This window comes from Aythya ferina, assembly GCF_964211825.1.
Source record: "Aythya ferina genome assembly, chromosome: 10".
Lineage (NCBI taxonomy): Eukaryota > Metazoa > Chordata > Aves > Anseriformes > Anatidae > Aythya > Aythya ferina.
In genome coordinates this window covers 12,168,968-12,191,374 of record NC_140306.1, presented here as the reverse complement: position 1 = coordinate 12,191,374, position 22,407 = coordinate 12,168,968, and the positions used below count along the sequence as shown (strand labels likewise).

Here is a 22,407-nt window from a genome sequence, read left to right as displayed (position 1 = left end):
AAATCCCCACCCAGCACCCCCAAATCCCCACCCTGTACCCCCAAACCTCACCCCTGTACCCCCTTATCCCACCCCGTACCCCCAAATTCTCACCCCTATACCCCCAAATCCCCACCCAGTACCCCCAAATCCTCTTGTACCCCCAAATCCCCACTCAGCACCCCCAAATCCCCACCCTCTCCCCCACCCCCCAGCACCCTCCCCGTGCCCTCCTTGCCGCCAGGGGGCGCTGCAGCACGGCCGGGCGCTCTGGGGGCGTGGCCTCTACGAGAGTAGGCGTGGCCACAAGCGGAGGCGGCACCAAGCGGGCGTGTCCTCTAAGGGGGCGTATCCTGGGGGAGGGGGGCGTGGCTTCAGAGAGGGGGCGTGTCCTTGCGGTGACGCGCGGTGGGCGTGGCGCGGGGTGGCGCGCGCGCGCGGCGGCGGTGGCGGGAGGGCGGCGCGGTGCGGAGCGGTGCGGGAGCGCGGCGGTGTCGCCATGTACCGGGCCCTGTACAGCTTCCGCTCCGCCGAGCCCAACTCGCTGCCCTTCGCCGCCGGGGAGACCTTCCTGCTGCTGGAGCGCAGCAACCAGCACTGGTGGCTCGTCACCCGGGCGGGCTCCGGGGAGACGGGCTACGCGCCGGCCTCCTATCTCCAGCGGCTGCAGGTGGGCAGAGGGAGAGGCACCGGGGGTGGGAACCGGGGTGGGGGGCACCGGGATGGGAACCGGGATGGGCAAGGGGAGCGGCACCGGGACCAGGACTGGCACCGGGAGTGTAAACGGGAGCCAACGGGACCGGGAGTGGGACCGGGAGTGGGACCGGGAACAGGACCCACCAGGACCGGGACCGGGACTGGCACCGGGACTGGGGGTAGGACCGGGACCCACCGGGTCTGGAACCGGCACCGCCACGGGGAGTGGCTCCGGGCACCGGGACCCACCGTGGGGACCTCCCCGCGCTGAGGTCGGGCCCCGGGGTCCAGCCCTGTCCCCTCCTGGTGGGGCTCTGCGGGACCGAGCCCCGGTATCCCGGTGGGATGGTGCTGGTGGTGCTGGTCCTGGTGCTGGTGCTGGTCCCTGGGGCACTGCCCCAGCCCGTGCAGACCCAGCAGCCCTCCCGCAAAAAGCCAGGCGATCCCTGGCCTCTGCTGCACGGCAGGTCTGGCAGCCAGGAGGGGCCATCCCTGGGTAAATAAGTCCTTAAGCTCCTTACGGGGGCTGTTTGCTTGCAGGGCACGGACCCTGTTAAACACCAGATCATAAACCCCCGCGGTGGCGTTGCTGCTCTGCAGCCCCCTCTCCACAGCCCCTGCTCCGTTTGTGTGCCATGACGCCTCCCAACTGCTGTGGGTGCGGGAGGCTTCTCCCTCGCAGCAGCTCTTTTTGGAGCAGCCTCCCTGTGTCGTTCTGGTTGCAAAATCTTACAGGAGAAGTGTGTTTTGCTGAGCTTGCAGTCATTTTAATGTGCTTAACGTTAACGCTTCGAGTGCTCCGAGGTCGCTTGCAGCGTGCCGTGGGTGACTCCTGCCAGTCGGTTACTTCCCTGCTGTAGAATTGCTGGTGACTCCGTGGGCGCTCCCCTCTAGTTCAGATGCAACTTTCCCAAATGCCCTTGGACCTGGTGGCAGGAAGCAGAAGAGCCTTTCCTGCATCCTCCTATCTTTTGGTGGTTAGGTTTCCGGAGCTAGAACTGGTGCATGAGGCAGCACAGGACCTCGTTTGCTGCTCTGCAGCTGCAGTCGTGCCCGGCGTGCCAGGCTGCTTCCCACTGTAGCATCCTGCTGGCTCTGAAATCAGAACCCGCTTTTATTCGTGGCAAGCCAGCAGGCCCAGCCTGGGAGCCAGCATCTTCTACCTGAAAGCTTGCTTGTGTCCGTCCGAGTGTCCGGATGGGAGTACAAGCAATTTGTCACCCAGCCTCGCTTTAAAAAGGACACCCATACCAATTAGCAACAGTGACTTGGGAGGCAATTAGCGCTGCCCCATACATCACGGGAAAAGCAGGGATAACGAGGAGTGTTAGCATGCTTAGCAGGGAGAGCGAGTGGCCAACAGGAGTCACCATTGTAAAGGTAAGCCCGGGGCTCGTTAGCAGTGCAGTCAGGTTTCAGGTAAGCACCAGGTTGTGCAGCAGTCGCAGGCAGCAGCAAATCTCCCGAAAGCCCCTCGCAGCAGCCTGCCCAAGTGGTGCTCGTGGGAGAGGATTGGGCTGCTCTCGCTGCTGCCATCCTCTATTAGGGGCATTAGCTTTCTTCCAGGCTCCTCTCAATTTTCATTTTTTTTTTGCTCAGCTTTCATAGATATGGGTGACTCGTGCCGTGGTGTTTCTAGAGAAAAAATAATTCCTGTTTATTATTGAAAGCTTATCCTTGGCTGGTGTCTTCTCGTCACAAATGCCGCAGAAGTTTGCGCTGAAATGCTTGTGGCTCAGCAGTGCTGCTATTCAGAGAGCTGTATGGGAAGAAAACCAGACTCTTCAGAAGCACATAATGCCTCTAAGAAGCGAGTTGGGCCCCAGCCAGGGCACGTGGAGCTGCAGATGATGCGACGTTAATTGTGGTCAATTAGGAAGGCCCAGCTTCAGCTGGTATTCCTGCTGATCTTACTCTTCCGTGGTTTGCTTTTGGCTGTGTTATTAAGAGCCGTTTCAAGTCGAGTGTGGCTCCGGGGATAAATACTGAAGGCACTGAACAGCACGAGGGGAGGATCAGGCTGTGGGCTGCTGCATGAGGGTGGCATGTGAATGAAAAGCAGAGAGCTGCTTGCCCAGAGCAAGCTGGGTGCTGTGGAGAGGTGTCTGTCTGCAATAGGTTGGTCTGGAGTCTCTGACTGTGTGCTGGTGCTTACGTGATGGATGGTGGAAAAATTGGGAGGTTAAAACGGAGCTTGGGGTTCCTCTGGGGTCAGAAAGTCTCCAGGAGATGGGCCTTCTGGTGCTTTGTGGGAGGTAGTAAAAGGTTCGGCTCAGGAAGCTTCCTTAGGAGCAGGGGGTGACTCGGTGTCAGGACCAGGGGAATGCCAGGTCTAGAAAGTCCTGTGACTGGCTTAAGTAGTACGTACATTACCATAATTATGGTGAGCCATGTAATTTCATAACAGGAATCAGGATTGCTCCAGCTTCGGCTGAAAGCTGCAGCAGTTTGATCCTGGATATGGGACCTGCATAGGGAGCAGCGTCTGTGTTGGCCCTCATCTTCTCTACATAACACAGCTGGTTTTGCCCTGGCCCAAGCTGTGTTCCCCCATCAACAGCAGTGTTGATATTGCATACTGAGGGGTGGGACAGCAGCTGGAAACCACCAGGCTTTGTTGCTGTATGGTGGTGGTGCAAAAATAAGCAGCAAGCTGTGGGGCTGGTTTCACGTGCTGCCCGATGGAGGCAGGTCAGCTGCTCAGCTGTGCTGAGCCGTTAGGAAATAGCTCTGAAATTATTAATAGCCTCTTCAAAATTCTGTAAAGTTTATTTGTAATAACTGAAAAATGGCTGGAAATGTTGATTCTCCCATCGGTTGAGGCCTTCTCAGAGCTCTTGCACTTCCCCGTTGTAGCTCTGGAAGAGCAAGAAGGGAGCTGTCTAGGTGGGAAGGTGCTTGTGCTGGTTGCCAAGAAGCTTCAGACCATCTGGTTAGAAAATGGACACAGCCAAGAGTACAGCAAGCATTTTAAGGATGCCTCGGGTTGCTATTTGCTGTATCTTCTGCAAGAACAAACAGGCATGTGATAAAAATAAGAGGCTGCTTCCTGCAGCCTAGCAACAACCGAGAATCCCCCTGCAGCAGAAGCAGAGGCACAGCGCAGGTACTGCTGGCTGCTTTGATGGGCACAGGAGTGATTTCGCTTCCCGAGCCGCAGAGAGAAGCGAGGGTTTTGTTCAGGAGTGAGCCGTGAGCTCCATTTGCCTGCAGGAAACTCCTGATTCATTTTGTGGCGTTGACGCACGCTCTGGGCTAATCTGGCTGCTTTTCTGCCGAGGTAGTGAACGCCTTGGTTCAGCAGCGAAGCAGCACGTGCTGCCGTGCTCAGATGCTCCGTTCGTAATGCTTCTTAGGAGGCAAATCCCCAGCCACTGGAAACCTGAGCTCTAGCAATTGTTCTGGGCTGTAAGGGCGCTACGTGGTAGAGCTTTCTCCCTCATCTGCACCAAATCTGGTGCTGGCTGCTGGCAGGTTTCTGCCCTTGCTCCTGCACAGAAAACCCAAGTGCAGGGTGTTGTACCTTCAGACCACCCCCTGCACTGCTCTGGAGCCTCAATTGCCATTTGGCATCTGTTTTGGATTTGACAGAGCTTTTAATGGGTGTGAGAGCTTAATCAGAGTGCTCAGATCCTGAATAAGCACTTAGACTAAAAATAAAGTTTTATTTTGGAGAATAAGCAGCTGGCAGTGCTTTGCAGCTGAGCCTGTGTTTCTTGACACACGTAAGAAACTGAAAGAATGAGGCTTTTTTTCCCTGGGCTGTGGAAATAACAGAGATGCTATCGTATCAGAGCTGCTAATGCTTCGAGATCAAGTTTTATTCTTGAAACGAAATTACCCAGTCAGGGGAATTATAACCATTTCTAATTACTGTAGCTAAAGACTGGAAATTTTAGCCAGAAGTTCGGCAATCTTTCGCAGCTCAGAATGATTAAAGTAGAAATGTGCTAATGATCTTCAGCTTTTGCTTCGCCACGAAGATATGTTCTTACTTAGGGTACTTTGACTAAAAATAATTGGGCATTTTGGTATCAGTCTGCCCCTGGGAGCTGGACTCCCTCATTTGAGCAGTAGGGGCAGGCTGTGCTTATGAGTGCCTATTAGTACTTTTCATCAGGAGGGGAAGGTTAAACTTTCTTGTTTACTCCTGGAAACTGACTGATTTGTCACCGCAAAGGGAAGAGCTGCTGGGTTTGGACAAAGACAAGAAGGGTCTGCTCAAAATGGCGGGCGAGGTGCTGAGCCCTGTGGGCAGAAAACGCAAACACCCTCCCTCTCACCCATTTGCAGGGAAAAGACTTCAGTAACGACTGAGTTGTGTACATTTATTGAGCGAGGTGCTTCTCTGATTAACATACGGGGTGCAGGAGCTGGTTTCTGCTTAAATCCCCCACCGACTCACCGTGGGGCTTTCTCTGCCAGATCTCGATCCCCGGCCTGTAAGCAAGGAAGGGGGCGAGAGGCCGCGATGCTGAAACGTAGTGGATGCAAATTGGAGGTGATTGACTCTGCTGTCAGCCCACGGGAAGGAAGGAGCTCTGAAGAGCAGGGAGAAGAAATGTGTATTGCTTTATCTTGGAGGAAAACCTGGAAACCAGCTGAATCTGCCTGCTAAGATCATCGCTAGGAGAGCTCTGTTGGAACAGGAACAGCCTCCTCTTCTTCTTCCTCGCATAGCTCAGATGTGCATAAAAATAAACAGATTTTTTAAGAGCATCCTAGCTTTACTCCCTCATGGAGGATTTAAACTTCGGCATTCCTGTTCAAGATCATTTATTCAGTGTTTGAACTGTCAGTCTGGGCCTTGGAAAAAGGGTAAAAAATGCCAGAAGGGTTTTATAGGGAGAGAGGGACCAGTAGCCCTTGTGTGTGGCTGTAGCCTTGGATAGTCTGTAAGAAAATTGGGCTTCATGGATGCTGCCATCCTACGTGGTCAGTGCTATAACCAAAATTTTACAAGGCACAGGTCTGACAGAGCTCTGTGTGCTGGCTCACAAGTCAGGCTTGACCTTTACTTGTTGAGCCTGATGTGCCTTGATTCTTATCACAGGGCAAAACCTCTGCTGTAAAAACAAACAAAACAACCCTTTGAACTTGTCATAAGCGAAGTGGATCCGAGGACGTGATTCACAGCTCTGTGTGTTTTTCTCTGCTCCCCTGCAGCCTGCTGTTGCTTTCTTGCCGTGGGGACATGAAGTGCTGGTTTGGGCCAAGCTCCCTCGCCACTAGCAGAGGAGTGGAGTTGTCCCAAACACAAGATCTGCAAACCTGCAGCGAGAGAGGAGAAGGAGCTTCATTTCAGCTTCATCTCTGTGTTCAGGCCCTGCTGTGCCGAGCTGGCTTGGCAGAGCTGTGTGCTTTCCTTGCAAGGGAACAAAATACTTCTTCTCTTTTCGAGTAAGGCTCAGACAAGAAGGGGAAGTAAAACTCTGGCAGTGTGGGCTTTTTAGAATGGGATGGAAAGTTCCCAGCTTTGTGTTTCCTGGTTATTTGTTTGCCTGTGCGAGTTGTTTATAAGAAGCTGTCACTGCCTTCCTTTTTGGCAGCTAGGTGGCTTTGATCGCTTGCAGACTGTCCCCGTCCTCCTGTCTGTCCGCAACAGCTATGGAGCCAGTGGCATGCAGCTCTGAGCGTATTGAACCCACTCCCTGGGCTTGGGCTGGTGCCTTTTGTTGCAGCAACGTGGGTCCTATCTACACCACGTTGTCCCTGTGTCCTGCTCAGACTGCTGGGCTTGAGCTTGTGCGCATGAAAGCAGTCTGAGGCACTGACTTTTGTGCCTGGCATCTGGAAATGCCAACACACTGATATTTCACCTTGTTCAGCTGCTCAAGATGTTTAATTCAAAATTTAAAAAAAAAAAAGAAGAAAATGAAGCTGTCGGACTAAGTGTGATAGATAATTCCAGGCTGTAGGTCGTGTCTTGCTAAATCACTGGTTCCAGATTCAGATTAGATCCATGTAATAGCTATTATTTCTCTTTATTTTTCTTCCCCTGGCACAAGTTGGGTAGCGCATTGCTGGATGGAAATCCGAGGGCAGGCCCCAGCTCCAAAGCTTTTGTTATATTAGTTAAAAACAAAACAAAACAAAACAAAAACACAAAAAAAAAAAACCAAAGGGGTGAGGGGGAGATGTTGGCAAGACCTGCAAAAATAGTGACTTGCCTACGAGGAGGAAGGGCTCGGGTGGGGCGGACAGGAATGGTCCTCAGTGCCTGTCACGATCCTGTCTTTGTTCTTCAAAGCTGCTTCAGGACCTGGGGCTGCCTGGCTCAGTGAGTCACCTGCAGATGAGATCTGTGGTGCTTTTGTTGGAGAAAGGTCTCTGTCCATCCCACCAGCGACGGGCAGGAGGCTGAGCCAAGCCGCAGGGCTATATCCTCCCACCTCTGGAGGAGGAGGAGGTAGGAAGGAAGCCTTGGCAGGCCAAGCAGGCAATTTTCATCCTCTTGCAAGTGGAAGATCAGAATTGTGGCTGACAGATTTTCAAAGTCAGTGCTGGTTGAGTTCAGCGCAGTGTCTTGTGTGCTGAGAGCCACGGCAGCGCCTGGAAAAAGCAGATGGCTGCCTGAAGACATCAAACTGAAGCTCCCCACAAAGCAGACAAATGCAACCCTCCACAGCCTCTCGGTCTAATGTGGTGACACTTCCATTTTGGGTGAACTCGGTGAGTTCTGGGGCTTTCCAAGCTGCTTGAAGTTAGCCTTTTTTCCTCCCCTCCCTAGGAAAGGATGCATGTTTGCAGGGGGAAGAGGGACTAATGCGATTTGACCATCTGAGACGAAGTGCGGTATGCCTGGTGGATAAATCACAGGACCGTGGTCTGCTCCTTTTGGTCCTGCTCCCGAGGAGCATGTGGGAGAAGCAGGCAGCAGCTGTCAGGAGTCTTTGTGTCAAGTGCTGCTGTCAGTGGAAGCCCACGTTTGTTGACAAGTAAAAATAATAGCTGCACCCAAACCCGATACCTTAACTAGGAACAATAAGCATAAAAATTCTTTACATACTTAATGCATAAGCTTAGGGATTTCCCTGAGCCTTGCAGAATCAAAGTGTTTGTGGCTGAAGACTTTTTCTAGTTGACATCACGTTGAAGTGCTGTGTTCTAAGCGATGAAGTTTTTGTCTGCCCTAGAATCACCTTTATTGACTTAGCCTAAAAAATTCATCCCCTTTAGCTTGTTTTTGGAATTGATTTAGGGCATCTGTCTTCGGTAGCTTGGTTACAAGAGATAACTGCAATGAAATAATTAGTTATTATTAAAAGGCCTGTGCAATGTAATATATGTATTTTACATCGGGGTGGAAAGAAACCCCTCCAGCAACCAGGGAAGCATCATCATCTTGCCTGTGGTCTCAGGCTCTCTTAGAAGCCTTCTCTTTGTGTTATGGGCTGGCATCTGAGACTTTGACCTACATGAACCATGTCTGAACTGGGTGTACTCTTGAGCTCTCACACAGAGGCCTAAGGTCTCAAGATGGTATTGAGCTCTGATTGCTTCAAAAGCTTTTAAATATACTATGCTATTAATGGCTGAGCAAAAAATTCTCCTGACCAAACCACTGTTGACAATGTTTGGTCTTGTGTAGCTCCAGGGATGTGGAGGAACACCCAGCCATCTGGCAGCTGGGCCATGGGGTCTGCAGAACCATCTAGGCTGGAAAAGACCTTCCAGAGCATCAAGTCCATCACTAACCACCAGCTTGACCTGCTGAGTCCCATCACTAAATCATGAATGTGTGAGGAAGAGCAGTCAGCTCAACCTGTAGGTGTTTGGAGGGCAAAAGAAGGGAGAGGCAGTCAGTGTGGGCTGCCCAAAGCACACATGTGAGAGCTCTTGTTGCCTCTTTCTTGCTATCAGGCACCCTCCATCCACTTCTTGGGGTCTTTGGCAGCAGAGGGTCCTTCTCCAGGTCCCCCCATGTAGGGGCCACCAGCTGGCTATTGGAGATGAGCTAAGTCCTGGCCAACTCCCTTCCCACAGGATTTGTCGTGCTGGAGATGGGCTGGAAAGGCTTCCTGCAACGTGTTCGTTTTAATTTGCTCTCGTGCTGTTGAGCAAAGTGGAAGCTGACAAGGGTGAATGGGGCATGTGAGAAGGTGGACGTGAGAAATCAATACTGTAATAAGGCAAATGAGTCGGGGTGAAAGTTTTGTGCCTGAGAAGTGAGCAGTGCAACAAATGTAGGTTTTTCTTATCCGCTGCCTTGGGAAGTGAGGAAAACAGGATTATGGCTGTTCTGCTGCCTTTAGCACAATGTCCTAAGAGGACATTTCTCTCCTGTTCCAATTTCTTCATGTTTTCTGGGGAGCCAGTGCCATTCTAAGCTGCAAAAGGAGATGGGATTATAACTTGCAGCTGGGGCAGAAGGCTATTTTTTTCCTGCAGATAGTGTGGGACACTAATGAATTGCTTTTCTTCTGTGACCCACCTCCTACTTCACTATGGGTGAAATGTCAGCAAATCTAGTTGAACCCTTTAATCTTCTCTACGGGGGGGAGAAGAACACTAAACAACCCACGGATTTGTTCTTGAACTGAAGCTGACGATAACAGCAAGTTAGCCTCATTCCACTGATAAACATAGCTAAACTTGCAATTCTCAAGATACTTTTGTAGGTCAATGTGGAAACTGTCACTGTGTTTAAGCTTTGCAGCACAGAAAAATAGTGCATTGTCCACTCCCACCATCTGCCAGTCAAAAAGCAACTCACAAGGCTGCAGGGTCTTTATTTCACAGATTTCTGACTTTTTTTGGGGCTTATGCTGTAACTTTATGGTCATGCACATAACAGTTCTGGTTGTAACATGCAGCTATGGGTCTTGATGGTGTCTTTGTTCCTTTTGGGGCAAGAGTTCATGTTAGATTTCTCATTGTCCCAAGATAGCTCGATTGCGTCAACTCCCTGAATTTGGGTAGTGGCTCGGTGCTGATTGCTTCAGCAGAAGCATCCCCTTTACCAGGAATAAATGTGCTTGCAGCAGCAGCTCTTAACTAATAAGCATGTTGGCATACTTGGGATTTTTGTGTATGGCCAATTAGCGTGATCCACCTCTTGACAATGCAGCCTGGGGCATATTTCAGCCCTTCCGATGCCTTTTCCCTCGCTGCCCTGCACCTGCACCCTCAATGGTCTTTAAATGGCTTTGCTATAATTAGCCAGCGCGCTTAACTTCGGGTAGCTTTTGTGTGTAGTGTGCTAATAAGGCAGTGGTGTGAGTAGCATCCCCTGCTGGGGAGCACAGCTTGGAGCGTGCCAGTACGTCTAGGTGCCAGAGTCTGTGGTGATGGGGGAAAAAGGCGATGCCCATCGTCATTCAGGTGTTCCTAATGGCCCACCTGAGAGCAAATGAGCATTTGAATCTTGTCCTGAGCCCAGTTGTCAGGTTGTGTGCAGGCCCTGAGAGGAGGTCCTTGGTCTGCTCGCTGTCTGCAGAGGCCTTATGGTTAGCCTGTACCACCAGCAGCCTGGGATGAAGTGTGACCTGTTCGCAGGGTGGTGAAGCAGGACGTGCCTTTTAAGAGTCAGTTAGCTCTTGTTTAGATCCCTTAAGGAGTATTTTGCACCCAGGTTTATGTCATGACAGAGGGAGGTGCTGGGGTGAAAGGCTTGTTTGGGGGCACTGGTGGAGCTGATCTGTGCAGCCAGAAGGTGCTGGGGAGGGGGTGGCTGGGTACTGTAAGGTATCCTGGTCTCTCTCCTACTACTGATACTTCAGATACCTGTGCCTGTGACCCAGGGAGGCTGTGGACAGTAAAGACGTTGCTGGTGAGATCTGTGGTGAGGGAGCGTTATATAGAAATGAGATGTGTTTTTTTTGGGGTACCTACTTTGGAAAAACTTCATAAGTGTGCTTGCTCTCCTGGGTCCCTGGCCTGAAATATCATTAGCAGGAGAAGCCCTCAAGGATCTCGGTCTACCTGATGTGCTCGGGGTTGTTAGAAAGGATGATGGTAAGAGTACTATTTACCATCCCTCTGCCTTGGAACGGAGCCTTGCTCCTTGGGAGGGTGGTGCTGCTCTCTCTGGGCATGGTGACACTGCAGGCCTGGCTTTTCTGGTTGCTGTTGCGTGGAGCAATTCCACTCCTCATGACAAATGTTCAGGGATTTTTGTATAGTGTTTTTGGGGCTGTTCTATCTCACAGTATAGGTGTCATATCTGATCCCATTACCGCGATAAGCTGCATTTCCAAAAGGACGTGCAGGTATCCTGAAGACAAGAGGTGCTTGCTACAGAGGAAAGTACTGGGTTTTCTGGGTGACGTAATGTGGTTTCTGATTCTACCCTACTGGCTTTCTTTTGATTTTTGGGGCTTGAAGGGGAAACCACATCCCTTCACAGCAGAAGAGGCAGCTTTTTCTCTGCATACAGAGCCTGGGACGCTGGAAAATTGTTTTCTCGCCAGACTGCCAGCTGATCCTGCGGCAGGCAGGCTGCCTTTCATCCTCCCGACCAGAATAATCCTTGTTTGGGGAGAGCTTTGCGAGGCCTCTCTCAGGTTTGCTGCTGGTAACACGAGGCAGGTTTCCATCCTGCGGTGACAGCTTTGTGGGAAGGAGCTGCTAAAAAAGATCCTGGGGACCGGTGTTTGGTTTATGATTTTGTGCAATTTGTACCTGTCTGGGAATAAAACGAGCTGAGGACTTCCCTGTGCTTGCCCCGTGAGGATGGCACCTCCTTTCCCTCATTAGTGCCTTTATTAAAGTCTGTGTGGCTGTTTGTGCAGCAGGCACCGGAAAACCGTGCTTGTTCTCTGCGTGACAGGCCTGAATTGTTTGAGCCCGAATCTGTTGGCTCTGTGTTGCCTCAGATCTGGAGCTGTCAGCCCTCCTCTCCCCGCTCCCTTCATCCCTGGCCAGCACTGCTGGCAGCCGCCGTGCCTCTGACTCCTCTGTCCGATGTTCCCCGTTGCTCCAGCGTGGGCTGCGAGGGCAGCTGGGCGCTCTGTCACAGCCCCCTCTTCTGCTCCATCGCTAAGAGGAGCTTCACACTCTGTCTGCCGTTTTGGCTTTTGGCAGTGCATTAATTATGCCCAGAGAGCAGCGTAGCTGCAGTTTGCCTCCTCCCTCTGCCATTCCACAGGAGAGGAAGGATTTTGGAAGAAAAGCTGGTAAATCAGAAATGGAGATGAACCACAAGTTATTATCTCCGTCTCACGTAGCTGTCTGAAATCTGTGTCAGGCTGGGGGATGCGGTAGGAAAGTCCCCTTCAGTGAACACACACATACATGTTCTCCTCTCGCATCTGGCTTTATGCGTCAGTGGCATTGACAACTTGTTTGCAGATTTTTGTGCTTGACCTCTGAAAACCTTACTTAGTCGATTCTTGTATGCTGGAAATGTACTCCGTGGCAGAAACTTGGATTTCCTGGTCCTGCCTCTTGTAGTACTGTTACCTTCCCAGCGTTTTGCTACAATCCCTTCTATAGAAACATATTTTGAGAAAGCAGAACCTTCCTTCTTGAACGAGGAACCAAGAACTCATGTGGTTTCCCAGGCTTGTTTCTTCTGGGCTCCATCTTTGCCTCTTGTCTAAGCAACACTTGGCAAACGTGATCAGCTGCAAAGAGCATTTCTGCAGCTGGGTTTTTGACTCACATCTATGTCTTCGATCAAAATAAATATGGCCTGACACTTGTAGTCTGCCCTGCATGTCTCCAACACTCTGGGAAGTCACGAATTAGTTGCATTTTTGATCATGCTTCGTGTAGATTCTTCTTAATGCTCTCGCAATAACTGCATGCGTGTAACCTAGGAGCTGTACTGAATCTCCCTGAGAAACGAGGGGCATCTGCAGTGGGTATTTTTGGGCTACCAAACTGGAGACTAAAGATGACTGCGAAGAACTAGCACAACTGTTGTATTTTTTTTCTTTTACTGCTAATATGTCAGAAGTCCTGGAATAGCTTCTTGCACTTCACTGCAGCAGCTTTCCTTCCACCTTTATATATCCTCGTTCGTAGTCCTGAACTTTCTGCAGCGTAGAGACTATATCTGCAGTTTTCTTTTTCAGTAAGTAGCAGATGGTAGCTCTAAAATATATATTAAATATATATATACACACACATATGTATGTGGAAACATGTTTGCCTTGCACAGATGCAGCGATTGTTACTTGATCATGCCTGATATTTTCCCTTCTTGACAATTGTGTGCCAAAAGGATATTAAGCAGCTAAACCTTAAAGAGAGGGGGAGCTCTGTTGTCTGGCAGCTATTCGCCTGGGACAGAGGCAGAGAAGTCTCCCAAAGCATTGGGAGCCGTAGGAATTAAGGCATCAGGGAATGGCAAGATATGTAAGTAAGTGTTGACTGCTTTGTTTTAAAAAACCTATGTCTCTGTGCTTTTATTCACTTAGCATGTTTTGGCTTAAGAGACGTGTTCTGGTTACTGGAGGGCACAGAATTGCAAAGGGAAGGAAGCAGGGGCTGATTCTGCTGATCAGCTGCACGGGATCATCGTGGCCAGTAAGCAGGGTCTGAGCATGGCTGGAGAGACTCTGGATGAAGCATTGGCACCTTCGGAAGTGCACGTGTGCAGTGGTGGGTTGCATGCATTTTGTTGTCCCTCAGTGTCTCTGCCACCTTCTCTCTGACTGCAGAGTTGCCTGCTGCCGAGGGAGAAACCGGCCTCTGGCTGCAGACCAGTCGAAGCTTGGTTGCTGTGCATCCCTCTGCTGCCTCTGGGATTTTGTGTATTCCAAGTGCCACTTGTGCCTCTGCTGTCCCTAGTTAGTACATCTCTCTTGCCAGGGACTCTGGCTTCTGCTTTAGCATGATTTGCACAACTTAAGCCCTTTCCCCGGCTATCCTTTCTCTTCATTTCTCATTTGTGCGCGCTGTCCGCTTCAGCAGCTGCTGTCAGCGTACAGCAGAAAACACTGATCTGGTAAAAACCCACTCCGGCGTGTATCAGCAGGAATTCAAGCTCTGTTTCTGGGCTGACTCTTTGTCAGAAGAGCTCAGCCATGTCTTTGTTTGCTCACTAGCTAGGAAGAGATGCTGCAGGTTATTTAGGAGCATTTCTCATGGTATTTGCTCAGTAACCAGGACAGTTGCCCATTGTTCCACTTGCATTTTTATCATGCGTTTTTAAGTGCCGCAAGGCACAGCATATTCATACCATGAGAATAAGTTAATGCCTATCTCTTGGCCAACAGCCTTGGGACTAAAAAATTCTGACTGGGGCTGTAAGAAGGGGAAGAGGAAAGAGCTGAATTTCCAAAAGTGATACAAATGAGCTGAGTTTTGTGTTTTTTTTTTTTTTTTTTAAAATCTTTTTTTTTTTTTTTTTTTTTTTGATGAGCTGTGTGTTTCAGAAGCAGGAACTTGTATTGGGTACATCTCTCTGTCACAGGCCTGGCAGAACAAAGGCTGGTTGATTTTTTTGTAAATTGCTGCAGCGATCATGTAAATCTGGAAGGATTACAGTGTGCAGACAGTCGGGCGGTGACTGGGGACGAACTGCGTGTGACCTAAGAGGTGGTGTTTGTCCCTGATTTGAGCAACAAAGACCCAGTCTGTGCCTGTGTACGCTAGCGGGATAAATATCCTAATTTCAGCAGTAGTCCGTGTCAGTGCAGCTGCATGAAAACTGAGCTGTCACTGGAGACAAAACTTTGTCTGTCTTGTTATGAGAGCCGGAGCAATGACGTGAAGGTAAAAATCAGCAGCCCTGCTTGGGTGCTGCTATTATGGCAAAAGCTGCTGCTGGCAGCTGCTGAAATGAGGGCACCGATTCCTGCACATGCTGAAGAGCAAGCGCCTTTGATCATGAAAAACTGGGGAGGCAAGGGAAAAAATTCTGTTTTCCTTGGATCAGCCTCCTGCAGAGGCAAAGAAAAGCCTGCCATACATTAATGGGCCACTTTCATAAAATGTAGGAGTCTTGCACGCACAGGGTGGCTCAGCCTGTGTTTGGTGCGCTGATGCAGCTGTCAACCTGTTTGTCTAGAAAATGCTTTTCTGAAAGGTATGATTATTCTAGACTACTGAGCAAGTTCTTCCATGTGACTGCATTCAAACAACACAGGTGCTGAGCCAGGCCATGCACGTGGAAGAAATCAAAACAAGGAGGGAGGGGGACGATGTTTTGGGTACCCTGGGGAGACCAGGGAAGGAGATGGTGCTACCTGCCTGGCCAGGACACTGGCAGTTTTGGTGTTTTCTGAATGGCTCAGTTTTCTCCTCAGCCTGTTCCTCTGCACACGGGGAAGGCAGAGGCATGTGAAGGAGGCATCCTGTGCACGTCTCCTCTCTGGGGAGGCTTCTCCTGAGGCAGTGTTTTTCCAGTGTGCGGAAGATGAAAGCAACACAAGCTGCAGGGCCAAACACATCCTCACTCATACACATACATCCGCACCCTCAGCATGGCTGTGCCCAGCATCGGCCACACTCAGGTACTGCAAAATGTGCTGGAAAGATGCTTTTTGAAAGCATCTGTGGTGCTGGGAGAGGCATCTGTCCCCTCCCGGCTCAGGAGTGGGGAGGGAGGCGCGAGGAGCTGGGGCCTGGGCCTGCCCCTCCTCACGTGGGGAGTCTCCTGCAGACGGGGGCAGAAGGAAATTGGCAGGCGGCTCTGGGGAGAGCCTCTGTTTGCTCATGTTATTAGCAAGGAGAGAGGAAATAATGATTTATTGATGCTGCTGTAATTCTCCTTCGCCGGGCTATGAAGGAAGAAATTCAGATTTCTCTGTGATATTCCTGGGTCTAATTGAGATGTAACTCCTTCCTGGAGGGGAGCTCACCTGCAGGGGGGAGCTGTTGGGTGCTGGAAGTGCCCTTGATTCTCTACCACAACTGGGGCTGTGTGCGAGGCATCCCATTAACCAGTCTAGTTGGTGATTGCTCTTTCTCAGCCCCATAGTATACCCAGACTGGCCTTGGCAGGCTGCTCATAGAGCCCAGGGTTTCTCTGCTGCAGCACGTTTGATGAGACCAGGGGCATCTTACAGCAGGGTGATGGCTGCTCCTCTGTGGAATTAGATGCAGTGGGAATGGCTCTTCAGAGGTATCGTTGCATCACCCAAATACCCCTCTCTTTTCACTTTGGGCAGAAAAAAATCCTGCTGCTTCCAATTGCACAGATGTCTGTGCCACCCCTGCTGAACAAGAGCCTGCGGGTGCCACCACGCACCTTCATCCCATGTGGGCCTGCCCTTTAGACACTGTCCCCACAGGATCTCCACTGCCTTGCCAATCCTGTGCCTTTTAGGGGATTTGTTAAGGTGTTCAGTTAACAGCTAGCCTGATGCAGTGGCTGCTCAGGGCTCCTCCAGCCCCCATTACCAGCACACTACAATAAATCTGGCTGAATTCCTGGGCTTTGTGCGGCGTCTCCTCTGACAGCGTGCCATACAGCCGTGCCCTTTTCATCTGCTCCCGTCTGAGCCAGAGCTTAGCTTGCGATGAGCAGGGTTTCATCTCTGTGTATCCTCGAGTGCGGGAGGGGACAGGGCTGTTTGTAGTGAAGGACCCTGTAGGGACAGTGGTGTGAGTTTCCCTTGCACTAGCTTGCTGGTTCTGCTCCCTGCTCTTAGTGTCCATGTTCTGCAGGCCGTAGGGGGGTGACAAAGCCATAGGTCTCCAGGATGGCACATAAGTGTGCAAGGAGGTTCAGGAATGCACTGTGTGACCAGGATCTGTGCCTGCGTGTGTCCAACGAGCTCTGAGCTTCCTCAAGAGCGGGTGCCAGGCCCGGCAGGTGAATGAGTCTCTGCTGGAGCTGGCAGTGTGGGGTCTCTGGTTCCCAGCCACTGCAGGAGGGTCCCCTTGAGCTGGTCACCCTACGAGCCCTCAGCAGAGGGAAGCAGTTGCTGAGGTGTTGGCAGACCTGGCTTTTACCTCCATGCACTCTGTGCTCCTTTTAACTGCAGTGGGCTTGTTTTTTTCCCCCCCATCCTCTTCAGACAAAGCAGTGCTGTTTTGGTTAACCTCCAGGAGCAAGTGGCTGACTCGTTCCTTCTAATTGCTGATTTATGCAGGATGTTGATTTGTATTTTTTGAGTTGATTAGCATAGTGCTGCGTATCCTAAAAACCCTGAGTGTGAGTTGCCCCTGTGCTTGAAGATCTGCCATCTGAACAGACCAGCGGGCAAGGGAAAGGGACACAGTTTATGAGCAGCATGAACATCATCATAAAGTGCAAGTGGCAAGTTAATGCTGCTTTTTTATTCAATCCCTTTTTGACAGGGCTGCGTTAATAGAGGGTTGGGTGGTGAAAACAAAGGAAAGAGCACAGCGGCAAAAAGCCAGTTGTCACAGCACTGTTGCATCAGTGTGAAAATGCTGTGCTTTATCAGAAAAGAAGCACCGTCTCCGTAACAAATGGCATCACGCAGAGCGAGCAGCGGCACCAGCCTGCGGGTTTCTGTGGCTGTGGTGCCAGGGGCAGCTGTGTTATGGGTACACCGAGTGCTGCCCTTGCTGATCTGTACGGGCTTTCAGTCAAGGGTGGGAAGTAGGGTTCGCTTAAACCATGGGGAAGTCAGCAAAAGCTATGTAATAACATGCCTTTCCTTCCAACACCCCTTTGAATGCACTGAAATGAGCTGTGCTGCATTTCCTTACTTAGAGCTGCAGTCAGGTGGTGAAATTCTCACCATGATGGGGCCGCTTGGAGGCTTTATTCTCAAGCTGCATTCACAGTGGTTTTTTGGCCTTGCTTAGATACCTTAATGAACTTCATAGGTTTATTTTAACATACCTGCTTTTTAAATTTATTTTAAGACTTCCCGCATTGTTTTCTTCTTTCTTCCTTTCCTGGGGAAACAGCCAACAAAATTCCTCCTAAATTTTTCATTTTCAAAGCTGAATATTGCAGAGAAGGCCTCTCATCCTCACCTTGTTTGGTTTGTTTTTTTTTTTTTTTTCTTTTCCACAGTCTGCAGTCGCTGTTAATTCACGTTTGGTTTAGTAATTAATCAGGATATAAATAATACATAGTGTATTTATCAGGAAGCTGCATGCCAGTGCTACGGAGGCAGGCACTTTTGGCCCCTGCAGGGAGGGGTTGCCTTCTGCTACTCGGCAGCCCCCTAAGGCCAATTAAGGTGCATCCTTGATGAGATTCCAGCCGCTCCTTGGCTGGATAAATGGCTGCTGTGGTGCAGGGAGGGGGGCACAGCAAGTGAAGATAAAGGGGATTTTGGCCTTCAAACAGCTGTGGCGGGTGCTGGAGCCCAAGCTCCCCCCTCTGCCCCTGCTCACCCCCTGTGTGCAGGGGCTGAGGCCATGAGAGGAGATGGTGGTGGTGAGGAGATGGCGCTGATGGCCTGTGGCTCTGCTAAACACAGGGCAAAGGCCCAGTGGCACGTCCTTTGCCTTCAGCCTCTTTCTTGTAAAGGTCTTTTCTTCTGAAGAAGTGTCAACTGTGGATAAAGCCTTGGAGAACATCCCAGGCCTGGAAACCGGCTTCACATTCCCCTGCCCCTTCACCACAGCTCTCGCCCAGCCTCCCCCATAAGCTCGGGGAATGACGCCTTTTGGTATTTCTTGTTTCAAGGCTGGTGTTTATTTCAGCTGCAGCAACGAGTGCTAAGCTGGCTGGCAGGAGGAATAAATGTTGCTATGACAGTTTGGGTGGAGATTTGGAAAAGCTGCTTCAAGTTGCAAAACAACCGTCAAGAAAAACAGACAAAAAGCAAAGATGCCAACCCAGAGCCGGGTGGCTCTGAAGGCCACCAGCTTGTGGCTGGGCCTGTGATATTCATGGCTGCCTGTCTGCTCTAGCCAGGGCAGTGAGAGCAGCCAGAGCTGAGCTTGCAGTAATGGGGTCTCGAAGGATCCCTGTAGCAGGCCGAGTACCCGGGGCTGCTGCGTGCTGCTGGAGCTCTGCCCTGGTTTTCCTGCAGTGATGGTGGCACTTCAGTGCCGGAGGGGTGAGGGAGACAGCAGGGCTGCGCTGTGCTTGCTGGAGCTCCACACAGGGACTTTACCCCTTCCAGGCTTATGGTTGGAAAGCAAACTCCGTATGAAGCACGGAATCACGTATGCTCCCTGTGGAGGGAAGAGGGAGAAGTGAGTCTGTCACAAGATAGATTCAGACTCAGGGAACTGCCTGTTGGCCTTTCGGCTCACACGGTGTCTGCTCTGTGGGTTTCGTGTACTGCTATCTCTCCTGCTATAATCTCTGATGCTCCCTCCAAAAAAAGTCACAGTAGCAGTACGGTAATGTGCAGGATGTTGTGTTTCTCAGGTGCTGGAGCAAGATGTGGTTCTCCAGTCTATCGACCGTGCCATCGAGGCTGTGCACAATGCGGCTATGAAGAATGGAGGGAAGTACAACCTGGAGCAGAGGGATGTCCTTCAGTAAGTAGGACGGGAGTCTGGGTGAGGTGCAGGTGGAGGGTGCTCACCGTGTGATGGGTGTTTTGTCTGTTCCTGGAGGAGAAGTTGGATGTCACTGATCTGAGTCACTCTGCTGCAAAGTGCTGATGTGCTCAGAGCTGGCCAGTGCTTGAGCTGATGCTACTCCTGTTGCCCATGTCCAGTATAGCAGTGCTTTGGTCTTGCCACTCTCGCCCTGTACATATAAAGAAGAGGGAACGTTTAGCTGCACTGTAGGCTTAGAAGAGCAATCCAAAACCTCTCTGGCTATATTTTCTCTTCTCCACCAGCCAGGAATTGTAGAGGTTGTCAGCTATGTGGCACAGAGCCCTTAAAATGTTCTCAAATAATTGCTTGTGAGGAGAATTTTATTTTTTTCCTCCTCTGACACCTTGCACTCTGCACTGAGGCACACTGGTTTAATCTCAGTTGAACAGTGATTCTAAAGTGCAGGCAATTTCTGAAGCTTGCAATGCAATATGTGACTCTCCCTTGAGGAAGAGGCATTTTTCTCCTGTGAAGTGATGAATAAATCATAGGCTTCTTGCAAAGCCTCTTCCTTCCTCCCCCAAAAGTGCTTCCTTAGTTGTTAATGAAACTGGAGTCGGTACTCAGAGTAATATAACCCATTCTGGTATATATAACCCCAAAGCAATATATCATTTAAATGTTTCAGCACAGTCGCTCCCGTCCTTTAGCTTTGCTGTTCCTGATGTCGTCATTCCATTTCAGAAAACTGATCCATCACCGGAAGGAGACTGTGTCCCGCAAAAGTCACTCTCCCACCCCGCAGGGGATGGTTATGACACAGTCCTCCAGCGATCACCATCTGGATGTGGCACGGCAGCCCAACGGGGTGTGCCGGACAGGATACGAGCGACACCACAGTCTTCCGAACACAGAGTTTGAGGAGGAGGATGAAGGTCCCTACCAGGTAACAGCAGCTGGATACCTTCTAGGTCCCTCCTTCAGTGGTGTGATATTGCTTTTCTTGTTCAATAAAATGCCTTTGTAGCTGAAGTGTATCAGGTGTTGTGTTGCTTGCCTGGGGCTGTTGCAGTGTGTCCCTGGGTGCTCTAAATTGATCCTGTGCTCTATCCAAGAAGTCTGGAACAGTTCCTCTGTCGTTTACACTTGTAATGGCTTTTGGGATCCTTGACGAGATCCAAGATCTTTTGGTGATGTGCAAGTGCTGCTCTAGATTGCGTGACTGTTTCCTGATGACTTTCTAAAAGAGTTGCAAGCTCCCCAGAGAATACTTTGCAAAACAGCTTTGATGTAAGCAAGCAGAACTCCCTCCGAGGACTGAGCACTGCTTTGTTTCCCCCTTGTTAAATCTGCACAATACCATCTTTGGTTCTTAAGTGTTTATCTGCTGTGGCTGCCAATGTTTACTACTCTTTTTTATATATAAAAAAAAAAAAAAAAAAGATCCTTTGTCTGCATATTCCTTGTCATGCTGAATTAAAGATAAAATGCAGGGAATATGATTTAGAGCGGATTTTGTATTTTTAATCTAAGTGGTATACAATTCCAAGGTTACCGTGTGGCGTCAATGAGGCTTCAGAGAAATAGCCAAGGACGAGGACGGATGCAGCAGTTGTTCAGGAAGAATGATGGGGCAGATTATGCTGTGTGGGTACTGCTGGATGTTAGGGCTAAAGGCTAAGCAGGGATGAGCGCAAAGATTTTTTTTTTCTCCTATAGATGATGATATACACCGTAGTTTGTCTTCATCTCCAAGCAGTTATCTTAAATGGGCAGTGTTTATAAGGCACTGATACACTGTCACTCCTAGCAGATGAGGCTTCTTTTACACATAAAGAATTGCAAGTTTACAGAGATGAAAAGTAGCTCTGGCTTGTGCAGCACGCAGCGATCCCTACAAACCCCATTTTTCTCCTTAGTTTTCTTTTCTGGGCAGCCAAACCAGCTCCATTCTCAAGCCTCCACATTCTAAGCTAAGAAAATTGAGCACTTTAAGGCCTATTCACCGTGCTGATTTTCCTTCTTTATCTGGCCTGTGGTTTGGTTGGTTGCCAAAAAGGAGCAAGGCTGACTCCTTGGCTAACAGAGCTGTTTCTGTCCGGGTGGCATTGAGGGTGCAGTCGTAGGGATCCTAGCTTTGCCCTGTGCTGAAAGGGCTCATTGATCTTATAAATGCTCGGTAGAGGAATTTCCTGTATGCTTTGAAAATACGAAAATGGAGGAAGCATCATAGCTTTCTTCCACTGTATCTGGTTATGCAGCTGCCTAAGAGACCTACCGAAATCTGCATTTTTATCAGTAACTCCAGAAAAGCAGAAGTCTTGGGATGTGCTTTTCGTTGCTTTAGATTTTCGGGTGCGTTTTATGTTTGCATATGAAAACTTGAGCAGGATTTTTGAAGTGCAAATTTCAATGTTGGTAGCTTTGCTCCCCTGGGACTGAACTAGATAAAAGTCCTTGGTGATGGCACCCGAGCTGAGTCTCTCCTCTGTAGTTAGCATGGGGCAGGAATTGGGGGCATCTCTACACCAGCTGCCAAAGGAGCAGGTTGGGCTCTTGGAATATTCTCCCTGCTCCCTTGGCAAGCTCCATCCTCTCTTCTCACCTCTGGACAGGAGATGTCAGAGCTGCAAGGACTCCTGTATGGCCACCTTCCCCACGGCAGCTGCACAGAGGGTGTTCTCTCCCCTTTCTTCCCCTTCCCTTGAGGATTTTGGTGTTGTACACCTCTGCTTGAACCCACTCGGTGACTGGAGCGTAGGGCCAAGGCAGCGGGCAGCCATCTGTCACCCCCCAACGCCTGGCCGTGCCGTGGCTCGCAGCTTGGGCAGGCATTAATGCTGCGAAATTCACTCGATGCTTCACATTCCCATTGCAGCCGCTCGGGCTGCGGCACGGGGCTGGAGAGCTGCTGGCATGAGGCTATGTAGGGCTCTGAGCTAACAGCAGCCGTACATCTATTAATTTACACACTAATCCGTAGTAGTTCTGTTAAACTTGCGTGGTAAATTTGGAAGGGAGGCTGAAGCCGTGGAAATACTCCAGAACGACCCACCCCTAGCAGTCTCCAAATAATGTCATGCTGCTGCTCTAAACTCCGCGCCCGCCTGCCTGCTAAATCCTGCTGCTTCTGGAATTGTGGCTGTGCTGTGCCAAGCAGCTCGGGCGCGTGCTGGTAGCTCTGCCCGTCGGGGGAGAGGGGTGTGCTTTTAGCACAGCTGAGCTTTCCAGATTTCGGACCAGCCTTCCAGCTGCAGGCTGCAGAGCCCCTCCTGATCAGTTTTGGTGCTCTCAGCTGTGCGGTCTCTTTTTTTTGGATCGCTTTTAAAAAGGCCAAGTACCTGCTTGCTGGATTCCATCTGGTTCTGTGTGCGAGTATCATATAGCACTTTGCCCAGATAACAGTGAGAG

The 22,407-nt window shown here is 50.4% G+C and overlaps 1 protein-coding gene across 2 annotated transcripts in view; it reads left to right on the top strand.

The window, feature by feature from the left end:
• Positions 1-423: 423 nt before the first annotated feature.
• The window catches only part of NCKIPSD (NCK interacting protein with SH3 domain), a 46,920-nt gene continuing 24,936 nt past the window's right edge, over positions 424-22,407 (top strand). The window contains exons 1-3 of one of the 2 annotated variants that reach the window (XM_084531180.1): positions 424-649; positions 18,878-18,990; positions 19,741-19,942. In XM_084531180.1, the coding sequence (XP_084387306.1) occupies positions 479-649; positions 18,878-18,990; positions 19,741-19,942 (486 nt within the window). In that variant the 5' untranslated portion in view covers positions 424-478. Of the gene's footprint in view, positions 650-13,112; positions 13,225-18,877; positions 18,991-19,740; positions 19,943-22,407 lie in introns of those variants that run through there. The other variant, XM_084531181.1, reaches the window with a different exon arrangement.